At 42.6% G+C, this 18,074-nt stretch overlaps 1 protein-coding gene across 4 annotated transcripts in view; it reads left to right on the top strand.

The window, feature by feature from the left end:
• gria4a (glutamate receptor, ionotropic, AMPA 4a) overlaps positions 1-18,074 on the top strand; it is a 184,434-nt gene that overhangs the window by 159,540 nt on the left and 6,820 nt on the right. For 2 of the 4 annotated variants that reach the window (XM_042297607.1, XM_042297609.1), the window contains exons 14-16: positions 8,436-8,634; positions 10,035-10,282; positions 16,217-16,331. In XM_042297607.1, the coding sequence (XP_042153541.1) occupies positions 8,436-8,634; positions 10,035-10,282; positions 16,217-16,331 (562 nt within the window). Of the gene's footprint in view, positions 1-8,435; positions 8,635-10,034; positions 10,283-14,039; positions 14,155-16,216; positions 16,332-18,074 lie in introns of all 4 variants that reach the window. The other 2 variants (XM_042297606.1, XM_042297608.1) reach the window with 1 other exon arrangement.

The following is an 18,074-nucleotide window of genomic DNA, read 5'->3' as shown; positions in this document are numbered from 1 at the left end:
CTCCAGGACCAGCTTGCTTAGGGACTCTTCTCCAGGTTCATCTCTCTGTAGGTGATGGCTTTGTTGTGGAAGGTTTGGGAATCGTTTCCTTTTAGGTGGTTATAGAATTTAACAGCTCTTTTCTGGATTTTGATAATTAGTGGGTATCGGCCTAATTCTGCTCTGCATGCATTATTTGGTGTTCTACGTTGTACACGGAGGATATTTTTGCAGAATTCTGCGTGCAGAGTCTCAATTTGGTGTTTGTCCCATTTTGTGAAGTCTTGGTTGGTGAGCGGACCCCAGACCTCACAACCATAAAGGGCAATGGGCTCTATGACTGATTCAAGTATTTTTAGCCAGATCCTAATTGGTATGTTGAAATTTATGTTCCTTTTGATGGCATAGAATGCCCTTCTTGCCTTGTCTCTCAGATCGTTCACAGCTTTGTGGAAGTTACCTGTGGCGCTGATGTTTAGGCCAAGGTATGTATAGTTTTTGTGTGCTCTAGGGCAACAGTGTCTAGATGGAATTTGTATTTGTGGTCCTGGTGACTGGACCTTTTTTGGAACACCATTATTTTGGTCTTACTGAGATTTACTGTCAGGGCCCAGGTCTGGCAGAATCTGTGCATAAGATCTAGGTGCTGCTGTAGGCCCTCCTTGGTTGGTGACAGAAGTACCAGATCATCAGCAAACAGCAGACATTTGACTTCGGATTCTAGTAGGGTGAGGCCGGGTGCTGCAGACTTCTCTAGTGCCCGCGCCAGTTCGTTGATATATATGTTGAAGATGCCAGAGCTAAGGATGATGTTAAAGAGTTTTAGTATAGCCAATTGGAATTTGTTGTCTGTATATTTGATCATTTCATTGAGGATACCATCAACACCACAGGCCTTTTTGGGTTGGAGGGTTTTTATTTTGTCCTGTAACTCATTCAATGTAATTGGAGAATCCAGTGGGTTCTGGTAGTCTTTAATAGTTGATTCTAAGATCTGTATTTGATCATGTATATGTTTTTGCTCTTTATTCTTTGTTATAGAGCCAAAAGATTGGAGAAGTGGTTTACCCATACGTCTCCATTTTGGATAGATAATTCTTCGTGTTGTTGTTTGTTTAGTGTTTTCCAATCTCTCTCTCTCTCAGTTTTTCTCAATTGCTAAAACACTAAAACCCATTGGCTGAACAAAGTTCTCAGTTGCCTGGACTCATTTAGCTAATTATGCAGTCTGTTGTCAATACCTTACACCATTTCACATGGTAAAACACTATTTGCAGGTCTCACTTAGACTTTCCAGCAAAACTCTAAACACATTCTCATTCTCAAAACACATTCTGCACTCTAATGCACATGTCATCCATACTGATAAACACAAGTGGCAACAATCAAATACAAATAGAGAACATATGTCATTGATTGAACAAAACCACTCAAAATTGATTTAACCTGTTTCAAATGCTGCGACACAACCAATATAAGCCAGTTCAGAGAGCAAACAGGTTGTTGAAGGTGAGAAGGAGAAAATCTGAGAATGGATACTGTAGTACAGTGCATTGTAGGCTGTATACTGTACAATGGATGAATTGTATGGCCCTGAACATTGTGCTTTCCATTTATTAACAGTACTGACTGATGGTTGCAGGTTCATATCAACAAAGAACAAGAATTACAGTATCACAGAGACAAAGGACAAGTTTGTGAGATGCAGGGTACAGTACTGTAAAAATAGGGGTACAAGGAGGAGGAAGAACAAAAAACTAAATTGCAAAGAGCAAAGCAGAGTAGTAATTTCAGATCAATTTTGAGCTACTATGATAGAACATGTTTTCGTTCATCAAAAGACAATGACGGAAAAATATGAATATTTTTTTAGATAAAAAATGTACTTCTCCCTGAGAATTGTATGTTTTGAACAATGTATTTTCTATTTTTCGGTGTATTGTTTACTGACTGCTTGAGAGTCTATATCATTTTGATCACTTTGTTTATGATTTGAGAGCAGTGTTTGATTTTGAACACAGGTAAAACTGTTTTGAGGCGAATGTTTCATTTTGCGAGAGGAGTCAGAGGTTATGTAAATAGTGCTTGAAGATGAGGTTTTGTGTTTACTGTTTTCAGGAAATGGAGCAAGGTTTCAGAAATTGTGTTTTAGCAATTGAGAAAAACTGTAACCACCACCAAAGGGATATACATTGATCAGCTGCTTCAAATATGTCTGCCTAGAGGCTGCAAGAGCAATATGGTTCTTACATGTATGTACAATGTGTGTTCTCTGTTTCTCTGTCTACATCTTCAGTTCAACTGTCTTGTCTCTAGTTACCAATCTATCCAAACAGGTTAGTTCAACTGTCTTGTCTGTAGTTACCAATCTATCCAAACAGGTTAGTTCAACTGTCTTGTCTCTAGTTACCAATCTATCCAAACAGGTTAGTTCAACTGTCTTGTTTGTAGTTACCAATCTATCCAAACAGGTAAGTTCAACTGTCTTGTTTGTAGTTACCAATCTATCCAAACAGGTTAGTTCAACTGTCTTGTCTGTAGTTACCAATCTATCCAAACAGGTTAGTTCAACTGTCTTGTCTGTGGTTACCAATCTATCCAAACAGGTAAGTTCAACTGTCTTGTTTGTAGTTACCAATCTATCCAAACAGGTTAGTTCAACTGTCTTGTCTGTAGTTACCAATCTATCCAAACAGGTTAGTTCAACTGTCTTGTCTGTGGTTACCAATCTATCCAAACAGGTAAGTTCAACTGTCTTGTCTGTAGTTACCAATCTATCCAAACAGGTTAGTTCAACTGTCTTGTCTCTAGTTACCAATCTATCCAAACAGGTTAGTTCAACTGTCTTGTCTCTAGTTACCAATCTATCCAAACAGGTTAGTTCAACTGTCTTGTCTGTGGTTACCAATCTATCCAAACAGGTTAGTTCATCTGTCTTGTCTGTGGTTACCAATCTATCCAAACAGGTTAGTTCAACTGTCTTGTCTCTAGTTACCAATCTATCCAAACAGGTTAGTTCAACTGTCTTGTCTGTGGTTACCAATCTATCCAAACAGGTTAGTTCATCTGTCTTGTCTGTGGTTACTGTTACAGGTTTTGGTTTTTCCATTTATGTTTTGAGGTTGGATTTAAGCACGTACTGTATAGCACTTTAGCACATAGGGTGAACCGATTGGTATCACCTTGTTAGTCAGCATGCGTTACAGCTGGGCTGGTTGCCATCTTGTTATTGGGAAGGTGCTGGCCCAGGTGCTATTTTAGAGTGGCTGGCCCAGTGCTCCAGTTGTCTTCAGAGATGTGGAGGGTTAACACCTAAAGTTGTCTCTCCCTATTTTCATTTCTAGACAAACAATCCTTTATCGGATCTTCCCTGTTTTCATTTTGCTCCACTTTTTTGGTTTGCTTCCTGTCTTTAAGTTTGATGTGGGTTTTTCTTTTGTTTGTCTCTTCTTGGGCAAATTTAGTGAGCTCTCATGATGGGTGTCTTTTCGGTTCCAGTTGTTGTTGCTAGTCAACTTTCATTGGACACCCCCATGAGTGTCTTTCAGAACCCTTCCTGAATCCCCATCCTTTTTATTTTGGTTGTTGGTCAGTGACTCTTTGTTTGTTCCCTTTCTTTTTGAGCAACATATTTGGTTTCTTGCATGGGAACTTAACATTACCAATTTTCCCAAACTTTCCCAAACAATTTTTCCCAATTTTCCCAAACTGGTTAGTTAAACTGTCCTTTCTATAGTTACCAAAACGTTCAAACAGGGCAAATGCAGACAAGACACAACCGTGTGTGCTATCAAAGGTACAAGGCCCTTGTAAACCAATGCACAGCCAGGCCAATAATGGTCATAACACACACTCTCACTTTTCGTGTTGCTGTAATGCAACAAAGGTTCAAGTGGAAAGGAATGACTATTGCCACAGGTTTGCAGAAGGGTATTACATGGAAACAGAGAGGGATTTGTTGCATTTGAAAGAAACACTTGTTGTTGTTTCCTGCTCTCTGTTTGAAGAGAAAGGCCCACGCCTCTCCCTATCACTGGGGATCCTGGGTAATCTCCTTCACCTTTAAAGAATAGTCAAAGCTTCCCTCTCCTTTTACTGTCTCTCTCTATCTCTCTCACAATTCAAATCAATTCAATTCAAGGGGCTTTATTGGCATGGGAAACATATGTTAACATTGCCAAAGCAAGTGAAATAGATCAAAATTAACAGTAAACATTACACTCACAGAAGTTCCAAAAGAATAAAGACATTACAAATGTCATATTATGTATATATACAGTGTTGTAGCGATGTAAAAATGGTTAAAGTACAAAAGGGAAAATAAATAAACATAAATATGGGTTGTATTTACAATGGTGTTTGTTCTTCACTGGTTGCCCTTTTCTTGTGGCAACAGGTCACAAATATAGCTGCTGTGATGGCACACTGTGGTATTTCACCCAGTAGATATGGGAGTTTTGTTTTCAAATTCTTTGCGGATCTGTGTAATCTGAGGGAAAAATGTGTATCTAATACGGTCATACATTTGGCAGGAGGTTAGGAAGTGCAGCTTAGTTTCCACCTCATTTTGTGGGCAGTGTGCACATAGTCTGTCTTCTCTTGAGAGCCAGGTCTGCCTACGGCGGCCTTTTCTCAATATGCTCACCTAGTATGTACATAGTCAAAGCTATGTACAGACAGGATATTTTTGCAGAATTCTGCATGCAGTCTCAATTTGGTGTTTGTCCCATTATGTGAATTCTTGGTTGGTGAGCGGACCTCAGACCTCACAACCATATAGGACAATGGGTCCTATAAATGATTCAAGTATTTTTGGTATGTTGCATTTTATGTTCCCTTTGATGGTTTAGAATGCCCTTCTTGCCTTGTCTTTATGATTGTTCACAGCTTTGTGGAAGTTACCTGTGGCGCTGATGTTTAGGCCAAGGTATGTATAGTTTTTTGTGTGCTCTAGGGCAACAGTGTCTAGATGGAATTCGTATTTGTGGTCCTGGTGACTGAACCTTTTTTGGAACATCATTATTTTGGTCTTACTGAGATTTAATTTTGCACGCCCAATTTTTCAGTTTTTGATTTGTTAAAAAGGTTTGAAATATCCAATAAATAATGTTCCACCTCATGATTGTGTCCCACTTGTTGTTGATTCTTCACAAAAAAATACAGTTTTATATCTTTATGTTTGAAGCCTGAAATGTGGCAAAAGGTCGCAAAGTTCAAGGGGGCCGAATACTTTCGCAAAGCACTGTACATCATACCAGCTCCTTCCTAGCCTCAAAAGAACAACAAGCCTTATGCCTGTAATAAAATCCTATTTTCAGCTTGAGCTTCCTTATCAAGTTCTCTACATCCACAGTGAAACTCAGCTATTCATCAACCCACACACCCAAATATTTGTACACTTTAACTTGCTCTATAGTATATCCAGCCAATTTATCAATGACATGATTTGTAACATGCCTGGCATTTGAAAATACCATGCATTTTGTTTTACCCGAATTTAAAATCAGCTTTAAATCATACGGATTCTGTTGTATGATGATAAATCCTCTTTGGGCCTTTTCAAAAGCTAAAGATAAACTACTACCACTTGAATAAAGAACAGTATCACCTGCATAAAAATGAACATTTGCTGTTTCAATAAGATCCCCAATGTTGTTGATATTCAAAATGAACAACAGTGGGCCCAAAATAGAACCTTGCGGAATACCAGAGCACACTTCTATGAACTCAGATTTACAACCATCTGCCATTACACATTGTGTACAATTTGATAGGTAATTTATAAACCAATCTAGAGCCTGACCAGTAATCCAGTAATTCCACAACATTTTAACCTTTACACTAACACAGCATGGTCCACGGTGTCAAAAGCCTTCGACAAATCAATAAAAACACACACAATGTAACTTCTTATCAAGAGCACAGTGGATGTCATTTAAAACCTTCAATGTTGCTGAAACAGTGCTGTGGCCAGACCTAAAACCAGATTGCATTCCATTTAAGATGTTGTTTTCTTGGAAGTAGGTCTTTAGCTGCCTACTAACTAAGGACTCCAGTACCTTTGACAGTAGAGACAATTTTGATGAATGCTGTCACCTCCAGGTAGGTGTTTGTCCCCCTGTGTGCTGAGGGTGTCAGGTTCTTGTCCGGTTCCGGCATTTAGGTCGCCACAGACTAGTACATATTCCTGGGCCTGGAAATGATTGATTTCCCCCTCCAGGATGGAGAAGCTGTCTTCATTAAAGTATTGAGATTCTAGTGGGGCGATATAGGTAGCACACAGGAGGACATTTTTTCTCTGTTAAGATCTTTTTTTTTTAGGTAGGTCTGATCTGAGGGGGCCTAAATGTGGTGTGGGTATGGTTGATTTGGCGGGGTGTTGATTGGTTGGGGGTGGGGATGTGGCTGGTGGTGTTGCGTTCTGTTGTGGTCTGAATGTAGGTCCTCTCGGCGTGGGGGGGTCTGTTGATCTGTTGCTCCTATGTGAAGTGTTGGTGCTGCGTTTGAGAGTGATGTCCTTCAGTGTCTGGGAATTTCTGTATTGTTTTAGTGATTCACCATAGTGAAGGCGTAGACTCAGGTATTCTGGGTCTCTTTGTTTTTCGTTGGATAGGTTTCTCAATTTCTTTCTTAGGTTTTTGGATTCTTCATCAATCCATTTGTCCTTGGTGTTCATTTTCTCTGCTGTGATGTTGAGGCTATGGTCAAGGTCTGGAGTGGACTGTTCTGCTGTGGTGTTGAGACTTTTGTCTGGAGCTGAGGTGGGCTGTTCTGCTGGCTTCTCTGCAGGGGTGGCCACCTCTCTAGTAGGTTGTTCTCTGTTACACGCCATCCCCCTCACCCTCTCCTCCATCCCCCTCACCCTCTCCTCCCTCCCCTTCACCCTCTCCTCCAGCAGCCTGATCCTCTCCTCCAGTGCTCTGTTCTTCTCCTGCTCATGCTTTTTATCATGCTGAGGTTGTCTCACCACAGTCCAGAGTGCAGATGTGTCTCTCTCCACCTCCAACTCTCTGAGTCTGGTTAAGAGAGTGTTGTTGTGCTGGACTGTTGTCTGGGTCTGTGCTGACTGGAGTGTAATCACCTTCTTCATCCAGCTCCACCTGCCTTACCTCCAACTGGGTAAATGTATCCTTCATTTCAATGAGGGAGTAGTACTCTGTGCTGGGAGGTTGACTTTCCGCTTGGGGTTGCTCATCTGTGGGGTTATATAATGAAGAGGTTTGGTCTGACCTGCTCGGGGTGAGGGTATCTTTCTGAAGGGCCCTGTGCCCTGTACCAGTACTGTTCCAGACTTACAGAGATTTGTATTAGCTGAATCAGAGTCCTCGTTGTCTAGTATCCTGTTTCCACCCCTCGGTAACACCCCCTCTCTTAACAGAGGGGTAGTGTGTTAATATAGCACTGTGCCATGCCAGGGGATGGTCTGTGTGGAAGATGAGGTTGCTGATGTTCCCATTTTTATAATAGTCTGCAAAAAGTGTCTCTTGATTTTCCATAAGGAGCTTCATTTTGTAATCTTTTCTCATCTTATTATTCTTTACACACTGTATTTTAATGACCTCTGAACAGCAGGAGGCAGCTTCTAAGGCCTCTCCATTTGGTTGGAGTAGACTGTGGGACGGTCCTGCCATTGTTGGGCTAAAGGGCTTTGACACCTCTCACTTGACATGTCAGTGCTAATCGAAGCTGTATCAAGCTTGGCAGCCTTAATTTAGCATTCAGTCATTATAAAGTAACGTCATGTATTTTTCTTCTTGGCTTTTGGAAATAAAATATAGTTTCAGACTAAACATTACTCACTCAGTTCCAGGTTGGATGGTATTTTCAGGTTTCTGTTGTTTTCCAGAGAATTTACTGTATAGCTTTGGTAGTTGTAAACCTTCCAGGTGATTCCGTAAATCCATCCAAAATTAGGTTGTAGGTTTGGAGTTTTGATTTGAAGTGAATGTTGTGTTGTAGAGGGTAGCATCCCTGACAAAAAAAAAAAAGTTTATCTAACTCTAAATCTATCTTTTTTTAAGAACATGCTGAAAAATGCAGGAGCTCATCTGCTCTCTCTCTCTCTCTCTCTCTTGCTCTCCCCTTCTCTCTCTCAAATTTAACAAATGGAGAGATTGTTAGGGGAAATTAAAGAGTGCACTCATGCTTTGTTATCTTTTGTTCTGGTGATGGTTGAATTGATGTTGAACTGATGTTGAATTGACGTTAAGTTGATGTTGAACCGATGTTAATAAATTGATGTTGAATTGGTTTGAAGGCTGATTGCTTTGACTGTGTTGCTGCTCTCACGGTGGTGCCAATGAAGCAAAGCATGTTTCAACTCTGGAGTTCAACTTAGATAACCTTAATTGACTGTTTCTCTGTTTACTACACATTTCTCTTACCTCTTCTCCTTCATCCCATCTTTATTTTCCTCCTCTCCTCTCCTCTCCTCTCTCCCTTCCCCCCTGTCTCAGGTCTCTGTCGGGGCGTATAGTGGGTGGCGTGTGGTGGTTCTTCACTCTCATCATCATCTCGTCCTACACGGCCAACCTGGCTGCCTTCCTCACAGTGGAGAGGATGGTGTCGCCCATAGAGAGTGCTGAGGATCTGGCCAAGCAGACGGAGATCGCCTACGGAACACTGGACTCAGGCTCCACCAAGGAGTTCTTCAGGGTGAGTACACACACACACACACACACACACACACACACACACACACACACACACACACACACACACACACACACACACACACACACACACACACAGACAGACAAGCTTGAACACACACAGACACACACACACAGACAAGCTTGAACACACACACACACACACACACACACACACACACACACACACACACACACACAGACAAGCTTGAACACACACACACACACACTTGCTCGCATAAGTGTGTGTATGTGGATAGTTGGGGCCTGGCAGTAGCAGACATTGTGTGCATCTGTGTGCAGCGTTAGTATCATTAGCATAATGAGCTGGAATCTGTGGAGGGTGAAGAAGCTATTTACTCTGAGAGGGATTTACCACCATTCATTTAGTGTGTGTGCGTGTGTGTGTATATGCGTTTGTGAGTGAGTATGTATTTTTCCCCACTGATTTCTTAAATCAGGAAGGTAAGTTTATGATTGTCACTACATTGAAAATATGGCATTGTTTGTCCTGGCAGACAGAGAAAGACAGAGGGATAGATACAGAGAAGGAGAAAGAAAAAAAGAGGGAGGGAGGGTAATGGGGGGGGGAGGCTCGCTGGTCCTGACGGAAGTGACTGACATTATTATGGGATAGGTGTCCGTCACGCCCCAGCAAATACGGGCCAGGCACGCACGCACGCACTCTCACACTCACACACACACGCACGCACACACACACACTCTCACACACACTCACACACACACACACACACACACACACACACACACACACACTGGCATCACACACACACACACACACACTGGCATCTCTACTCCAGACTGTGGCCCATTGGCTAAGGCTGAGGCTTATCGTGTCCTAAAGGAGACAGGGAATAACACTTCATAATGGAGAGAGAGAGAACAAAGACAGGATAAAAACAAGGGAGTAACAAGACGGTTGTGGAGAATGACAGTTTGTTCCCCAGCTTGTTATTTTCATTCCTCACAACACCCATTACACACACACACACTGCAGCACACCAAGGTCAAGCATAAAGGTGTGTGTGTATAACAGGGTCTGTTTAGAGACAGAGACAGTAGCACCAGTTGATACAGCTAAAACACACTCATAGACAGACTCACATCCTACAATAACACACTATCCACTAGCAGTTGGGTTCCTGCTTTTTCTCATTTCCACACTGCTTAGATCATTTCTCATTCTTTCACTACATTCTAATGAATGCCCTGTGAAGAGCATCTGCAGACGACTGTACATATTTCAGGACCAGTGATCATTGCAGCTGTGAGGACATGTACCAATAATTCAGCTTTACACATAAGATGAATGGATGAATGGATGGATGGATTAATAACTAACCCTAACCTTTAACCTCTTCTCTTTACCCTTCCTTCTCTCAGAGGTCAAAGATTGCGGTATATGAGAAGATGTGGTCCTATATGAAGTCTGCTGAGCCCTCTGTCTTCGCTAAGACCACAGCGGAGGGCGTGGCTCGCGTCCGTAAGTCCAAAGGGAAGTACGCTTTCCTCCTGGAGTCCACCATGAATGAGTACACGGAACAACGCAAGCCCTGCGACACCATGAAGGTTGGAGGCAACCTGGACTCCAAGGGATATGGCATCGCCACACCTAAAGGCTCACAGCTAAGGTGGGTGGAGTAGTATAACTGTTGTTATGGTATTCCACCTACCCTGGTGTGCCTTTTATATGGATCACTTAGTAGTGTCTTAGTCTGGTCTATGTCTGTTGCCTTTTCTCTTTCTGTCTGTCTCACTCTCTCGTTAGTTTCTCTTTCTTATTTCTTCCTTTCTCTCTCTCTCTCACGCATTAGTTTCTATCTCTCCCTCTCTCTCTGAACTTTCTCTCTTTCTTTCTTTTTCTCTCTCTCGTTAGTTTCTTTTTATCCCCCCCTCTCTCGTTTCTCTCTCTCTCATTAGTTTCTTTCTCTCCATCCCTCCCTCCCTCTCTCTCTCTCTCCCTCCCTCCCTCTCTCCCTCTCTCTTTCTCTCTCTCTATTTCCCTATGTCTATGTTGTGTTGAGTTCTTTAGTGCCTGTTAGCTCCATTGTTCTGTTGTATTGCTGTCTGTCTGTCTCTTCGTCCATCTGTCTCTCTGTCCATTGTTCTTTCACTCACGTTCTCTCTTCATAGGGCCACCGATCAGGTAATCTGTCTACTCGTTTGTCATCTTGACTGTCTCATTTGTTCATTCTCAGATATAGAGTGTAATGTAGATACTATCTGTTTTTGTACTGAGGCTGATTGTGAATGAAATGACTAATGGTGATGCCGTGGGGAGGGGCGTAGCGCCGTGGCGTTGCCATGACTCACAGAGCCACCCGGGGGAATTTATAGACACACAGGAAACAAGGTGTTGAAGGGCCTGGCCAACGGGGGGAACAAAAATCTGAAAACTATAACATTATTTCATAACACCCCAAAAATCAGATCATTTCAATGAAATCAAATCAATTAAAACAAATTATCACGATCCAATTAATTGATGATTCCCTGAAACATGATCCATAAATTAGTGTGTGTGTGTGTTTGGACCAAGAGGAGTCCCATATATAGCAGCAGGAATACTGACACCCTTTCTATAACTTTTCCTATAACTTCTCCCTGTGCACCGTGCAAAGAAGTCCTCTCACTCCCCTACCCATTTACAAGGGTTCCTTTTCCACTGAGATAAATGAAGGTTTTCTGTTTCCGAGGGAAAAGTGACAGCCAGTGGACGATAGTCCCCACCTGGCCTGTCACTATTCTGGGACTATCGACTGCTGTCTATGGCTTCTCCTGATCATGGGAAAACCTACCGGGACCATGCACGTGGACAGGAGAGTGCACGTCAGGCGAGAGCCCCTGCTCGCGGCAAGCCATTCAAAGCCCTGATTTGATATGAGGATGATGATGATGATGATGAATCTTATTATTAGTTGTAAGATATGTAGTTTAAACTATATGTTGGTAATTCATATGATAATATACAGTGGGGCAAAAAAGTATTTAGTCAGCCACCAATTGTGCAAGTTCTCCCACTTAAAAAGATGAGAGAAGCCTGTAATTTTCATCATAGGTACACTTCAACTATGACAGACAAAATGAGAAAAAAAATCCAGAAAATCACATTGTAGGATTTTTAATGAATTTGTTTGCAAATTATGGTGGAAAATAAGTATTTGGTCAATAACAAAAGTTTATCTCAATACTTTGTTATATACCCATTGTTGGCAATGACAGAGGTCAAACGTTTTCTGTAAGTCTTCACAAGGTTTTCACACACTGTTGCTGGTATTTTGGCCCATTCCTCCATGCAGATCTCCTCTAGAACAGTGATGTTTTGGGGCTGTTGCTGGGCAACACAGACTTTCAACTCCCTCCAAAGATTTTCTATGGGGTTGAGATCTGGAGACTGGCTAGGCCACTCCAGGACCTTGAAATGCTTCTTACGAAGCCACTCCTTCATTGCCTGGGCGGTGTGTTTGGGATCATTGTCATGCTGAAAGACCCAGCCACGTTTCATCTTCAATGCCCTTGCTGATGGAAGGAGGTTTTCACTCAAAATCTCACGATACATGGCCCCATTCATTCTTTCCTTTACACGGATCAGTCGTCCTGGTCCCTTTGCAGAAAAACAGCCCCAAAGCATGATGTTTCCACCCCCATGCTTCACAGTAGGTATGGTTTTCTTTGGATGCAACTGAGCATTCTTTGTCCTCCACACACGACGTGTTGAGTTTTTACCAAAAAGTTATATTTTGGTTTCATCTGACCATATGACATTCTCCCAATCTTCTTCTGGATCATCCAAATGCTCTCTAGCAAACTTCAGACGGGCCTGGACATGTACTGGCTTAAGCAGGGGGACACGTCAGGCACTGCAGGATTTGAGTCCCTGGTAGCGTAGTGTGTTACTGATGGTAGGCTTTGTTACTTTGGTCCCAGCTCTCCCTGTGTGGTTCTGGGATTTTTGCTCACCGTTCTTGTGATCATTTTGACCCCACGGGGTGAGATCTTGCGTGGAGCCCCAGATCGAGGGAGATTATCAGTGGGCTTGTATGTCTTCCATTTCCTAATGATTGCTCCCACAGTTGATTTCTTCAAACCAAGCTGCTTACCTATTGCAGATTCAGTCTTCCCAGCCTGGTGCAGGTCTACAATTTTGTTTCTGGTGTCCTTTGACAGCTCTTTGGTCTTGGCCATAGTGGAGTTTGGCGTGTGACAGTTTGAGGTTGTGGACAGGTGTCTTTTAGACTGATAACAAGTTCAAACAGGTGCCATTAATACAGGTAACGAGTGGAGGACAGAGGAGCCTCTTAAAGAAGAAGTTACAGGTCTGTGAGAGCCAGAAATCTTGCTTGGTTGTAGGTGACCAAATACTTATTTTCCACCATAATTTGCAAATAAATTCATAAACAATCCTACAATGTGATTAACTGGATATTTTTTCCTCCTTTTGTCTGACATAGTTGAAGTGTACCTATGATGAAAATTACAGGCCTCTCTCATCTTTTTAAGGGGGAGAACTTGCACAATTGGTGGCTGACTAAATATTTTTTTGCCCCACTATATGTTGCTTATATAATTTAAATTATTTTCCATGTTTGGAAAGCCTTATTCCTTTCCCCCTTTCTTTCTTATGATGGTGATATTTTCCATGGCTTGCAGCACACCTCAGAGAACTCTCTCTCTCTCTCTCTAGCCTCTGAGCCATGGGGCAGCTCAGTGTACAACACCACAATAATGACTGTCTGTCTGACTCTCTGTCTGTCTGTCCATACCAGACACACACACACTTGCACTTGCATGCACGCACACACACACACACATACACACACACACAAACAAACACACACACACACAGTGCCAGTGTGAGTGTGTACTATTTTAGCCCACGGTCCGTTTTTAGAGGTCGTTTCCCCTCAGGGGTGTGAGGTAGAGAGCTGCCGGGGATTAGGACGGGAGCGGCAGGGACCAGAACACCAGCAGCAGGGTATTAGCTCTGTGTCAGCAGGGGACTGAGATAGGCTTTAACACAACATTTAACCATGGCTCCACCACTCCCCTTTACTTGCCCTGCTGCACATCATTCAGACAATAGCCTGGTATTGGTGGACTGAATGAAAGGGGTTTGAGCTATTTGCCTCTGTTGGCTCTCCCAATAGGCTCTATTTGTTGAAAGGGTGGGCATTCAATTTGCAAAGATATCTCTACAATAAAGTGGGATGTAAAAGTTGGAAAAGAGAGAGAAAGAGAAAGAGAGAGGGTTGTCTGGAGGTTTGTACATGTCCACTAATCTGATGCCTTCCAACCAATCACCGGCGTTCCTTTTTCCTCATCCCATTGGCTCATCATTGGCTGATACTCCATCCCTCCTCTGACCAACTATGTTTTATCCCTCTGAAGAAATGCGGTCAACCTGGCCGTGTTAAAACTCAACGAACAGGGCCTGTTGGACAAATTGAAAAATAAATGGTGGTACGACAAGGGAGAGTGTGGCAGCGGGGGAGGGGACTCCAAGGTTAGCCTCTCTGTCTCCGAACACGGTTCAACCATGTTCGGGAAGTAATGCGTGCATCTGCCCCAGCCACACAGATCACTGATGAACATAACCACACCCCCCACATTGACTCCCCTGTACTGAAATGAGGGAGGAAAGAAGAGATTACTGTCAAAGCAGGAATATTGGCCCTATAGTGGATGCTCTGGAGAGAGGAGTGTGGACCAGAACCCTGTAGTGGATGCTCTGGAGAGAGGAGTGTGGACCAGAACCCTGTAGTGGATGCTCTGGAGACGAGTCTAGACTAGAACCCTGTAGTGGATGCTCTGGAGAGAGGAGTCTAGACTAGAACCCTGTAGTGGATGCTCTGGAGAGAGGAGTCTAGACTAGAACCCTGTAGTGGGTGCTCTAGAGAGAGGAGTCTAGACTAGAACCCTATAGTGGATGCTCTGGAGAGAGGAGTGTGGACCAGAACCCTGTAGTGGATGCTCTGGAGAGAGAAGTGTGGACCAGAACCCTGTAGTGGATGCTCTGGAGAGAGGAGTCTAGACTAGAACCCTGTAGTGGATGCTCTGGAGAGAGGAGTCTAGACTAGAACCCTGTAGTGGATGCTCTGAGAGAGGAGTCTAGACTAGAACCCTGTAGTGGATGCTCTGGAGAGAGGAGTCTAGACTAGAACCCTGTAGTGGATGCTCTGGAGAGAGGAGTCTGGACCAGAACCCTGTAGTGGATGCTCTGGAGAGAGGAGTCTAGACTAGAACCCTGTAGTGGATGCTCTGACCAGAACCCTGTAGTGGATGCTCTGGAGAGAGAAGTGTGGACCAGAACCCTGTAGTGGATGCTCTGGAGACGAGTCTAGACTAGAACCCTGTAGTGGATGCTCTGGAGAGAGGAGTCTAGACTAGAACCCTGTAGTGGATGCTCTGGAGAGAGGAGTCTAGACCAGAACCCTGTAGTGGATGCTCTGGAGAGAGGAGTGTGGACCAGAACCCTGTAGTGGATGCTCTGGAGAGAGGTGTCTAGACTAGAACCCCGTAGTGAATGCTCTGGAGAGAGGAGTCTAAACTAGAACCCTGTAGTGGATGCTCTGGAGAGAGGAGTCTAGACTAGAACCCTGTAGTGGATGCTCTGGAGAGAGGAGTCTAAACTAGAACCCTGTAGTGGATGCTCTGGAGAGAGGAGTCTAGACTAGAACCCTGTAGTGGATGCTCTGGAGAGAGGAGTATGGACCAGAACCCTGTAGTGGATGCTCTGGAGAGAGGAGTCTAGACTAGAACCCTGTAGTGGATGCTCTGGAGAGAGGAGTGTGGACCAGAACCCTGTAGTGGATGCTCTGGAGAGAGGAGTGTGGACCAGAACCCTGTAGTGGATGCTCTGGAGAGAGGAGTCTAGACTAGAACCCTGTAGTGGATGCTCTGGAGAGAGGAGTGTGGACCAGAAGGCTGTCAGAACATAAAGCAGGGTTTGAAATTATTATGGTTTAGTGAAATATTACATCTGTTTAGGCTTCTTGTGGTCAATTTGCAGTATAAAAATATATATTTTTATTATGTTCCGGCCCCCTGACCATCTGCTCAAGAAAAAATGAGCCCGTGGCTGAATCTAGTTGATGATCACTGATGTAGAGGGAGAGATAGAGAGGAAGGATGGAGGGATGAACTAGAGCGATGATATACTTAATGTTTTGATTTACTTTATTGTTTGGTGCCTTTTAGATTCATTTTCAGATCTCTTACCCAGGTCTTGTGCAGTAAATTGCCCCATGTAGTTCCCTCTCTCCTAGTGTGAGTAGGCCATGCCAATAGTCCTGTGTTCACAGTAATTGCCTCTGCTTGTGTAGCGCCGGCTGGGGCAGTATGGGCACGTTACCTGAAGTGATGCAGGGGGGTCCCACTCATATGTCTGTAGCTCGCTTAGCCCCCCTCAGCCCCCCAACGAGCATACACACATGTACTCAGTGGGACCCAGACTGGGTCACTTTTACCAAGCAGTACCATTTATGTGACAGTTCTGACTGTATGTGACCTAATAACATAAAATAACATGACCTATGATGTTATTTATGTTATTTTTACACGCCAAGAACCCCGGTAAACCTTGCGGTTTTGAAACTGAGTGAAGCAGGCGTCTTAGACAAACTGAAAAACAAATGGTGGTACGATAAGGGCGAGTGTGGACCCAAGGACTCGGGAAGTAAGGTTAGTCTCACGGGCAGAGTGGGGGACCAAACACCCTCACTTTGTGACAGACAGGCAGAGTGGGGGACCAAACACCCTCACTGTGTGACAGACAGGCACAACTCTAGATTAGCCTGGAGACTAGGATTAGCATTAGGTTTAGCATCAGTTACATTTTGATATAATCTAATAATAATATTTGATTGATTACTGTTGAATAGATCTTTCTAGTTCTATCACTGTTAGTATTCTGCCTATGCCACATCTGCCTGTATAATGTGATTATGGCCTTCATAATAATGGCCTTACTCTCAGAACTCTTACTCTGGGTAGAAGACAAGTCAAAGAGTGGAGAGGTTCTTTGAAACATCATGAGTCTTATAAAACTACAGATAATCTTAGAACATGTATGTTGTCTTTAGAAGAACACTAGAGAGATTCTTAGAACATGTATGTTGTCTTTAGAAGAACACTAGAGAGATTCTTAGAACATGTATGTTGTCTTTAGAAGAACACTAGAGAGATTCTTAGAACATGTATGTTGTCTTTAGAAGAACACTAGAGAGATTCTTAGAACATGTATGTTGTCTTTAGAAGAACACTAGAGAGATTCTTAGAACATGTATGTTGTCTTTAGAAGAACACTAGAGAGATTCTTAGAACATGTAAGTTGTCTTTAGAAGAACACTAGAGAGATTCTTAGAACATGTATGTTGTCTTTAGAAGAACACTAGAGAGATTCTTAGAACATGTAAGTTGTCTTTAGAACACGAGTGATTCTTAGAACATGTAAGTTGTCTTTAGAACACTAGAGTGATTCTTAGAACATGTAAGTTGTCTTTAGAACACTAGAGTGATTCTTAGAACATGTAAGTTGTCTTTAGAACACTAGAGTGATTTTTAGAACATGTAAGTTGTCTTTAGAACACTAGAGTGATTCTTAGAACATTTAAGTTGTCTTTAGAACACTAGAGTGATTCTTAGAACATGTAAGTTGTCTTTAGAACACTAGAGTGATTCTTAGAACATTTAAGTTGTCTTTAGAACACTAGAGTGATTCTTAGAACATGTAAGTTGTCTTTAGAACACTAGAGAGATTCTTAGAACATTTAAGTTGTCTTTAGAACACTAGAGTGATTCTTAGAACATGTAAGTTGTCTTTAGAACACTAGAGAGATTCTTAGAACATTTAAGTTGTCTTTAGAACACTAGAGTGATTCTTAGAACATGTAAGTTGTCTTTAGAACACTCGAGAGATTCTTAGAACATTTAAGTTGTCTTTAGAAGAACATCAGAGATGAGAGAACTTCTAAGAATGCCAGTGAAGTTCTTAAAATACCGGGGACCTTCACCAAGACTTTCTGAATAGAATACTTTATCATCACTCATCCAAAAGCCTGACTAATACGATGACTGAATATACTTTAATTGGTATGATGTACTAGTCATCCTCGACTTAATACTTGTAGCAATATTAAAATGTTTATTTACTTAAATTGTAGTCATGCATTAGTAGTAGATATGCAGTTGATGTAGTACTACTGTCATAGTAGTAGTAATAGATGTATTATATGCACTTGTAGATAATACGCTTCAATGATGGTAGTAGTAGAAGTGCTTCCCGTAGTAGACTAGTCACAGTAGTGGTAGGTGCTGTAGTTGTTTGTAGAAGTAGACATTATTGTGCTGAAAACTAAATAACTAAGCTGCCTGTTCTGTGTCTCACTAGCTCCACTGTCTCTCTCTCTCTGACCCCTGTGCTCT

This window comes from Oncorhynchus tshawytscha, linkage group LG14, assembly GCF_018296145.1.
Source record: "Oncorhynchus tshawytscha isolate Ot180627B linkage group LG14, Otsh_v2.0, whole genome shotgun sequence".
NCBI lineage: Eukaryota > Metazoa > Chordata > Actinopteri > Salmoniformes > Salmonidae > Oncorhynchus > Oncorhynchus tshawytscha.
This window is presented reverse-complemented; position numbering and strand designations above follow the sequence as displayed.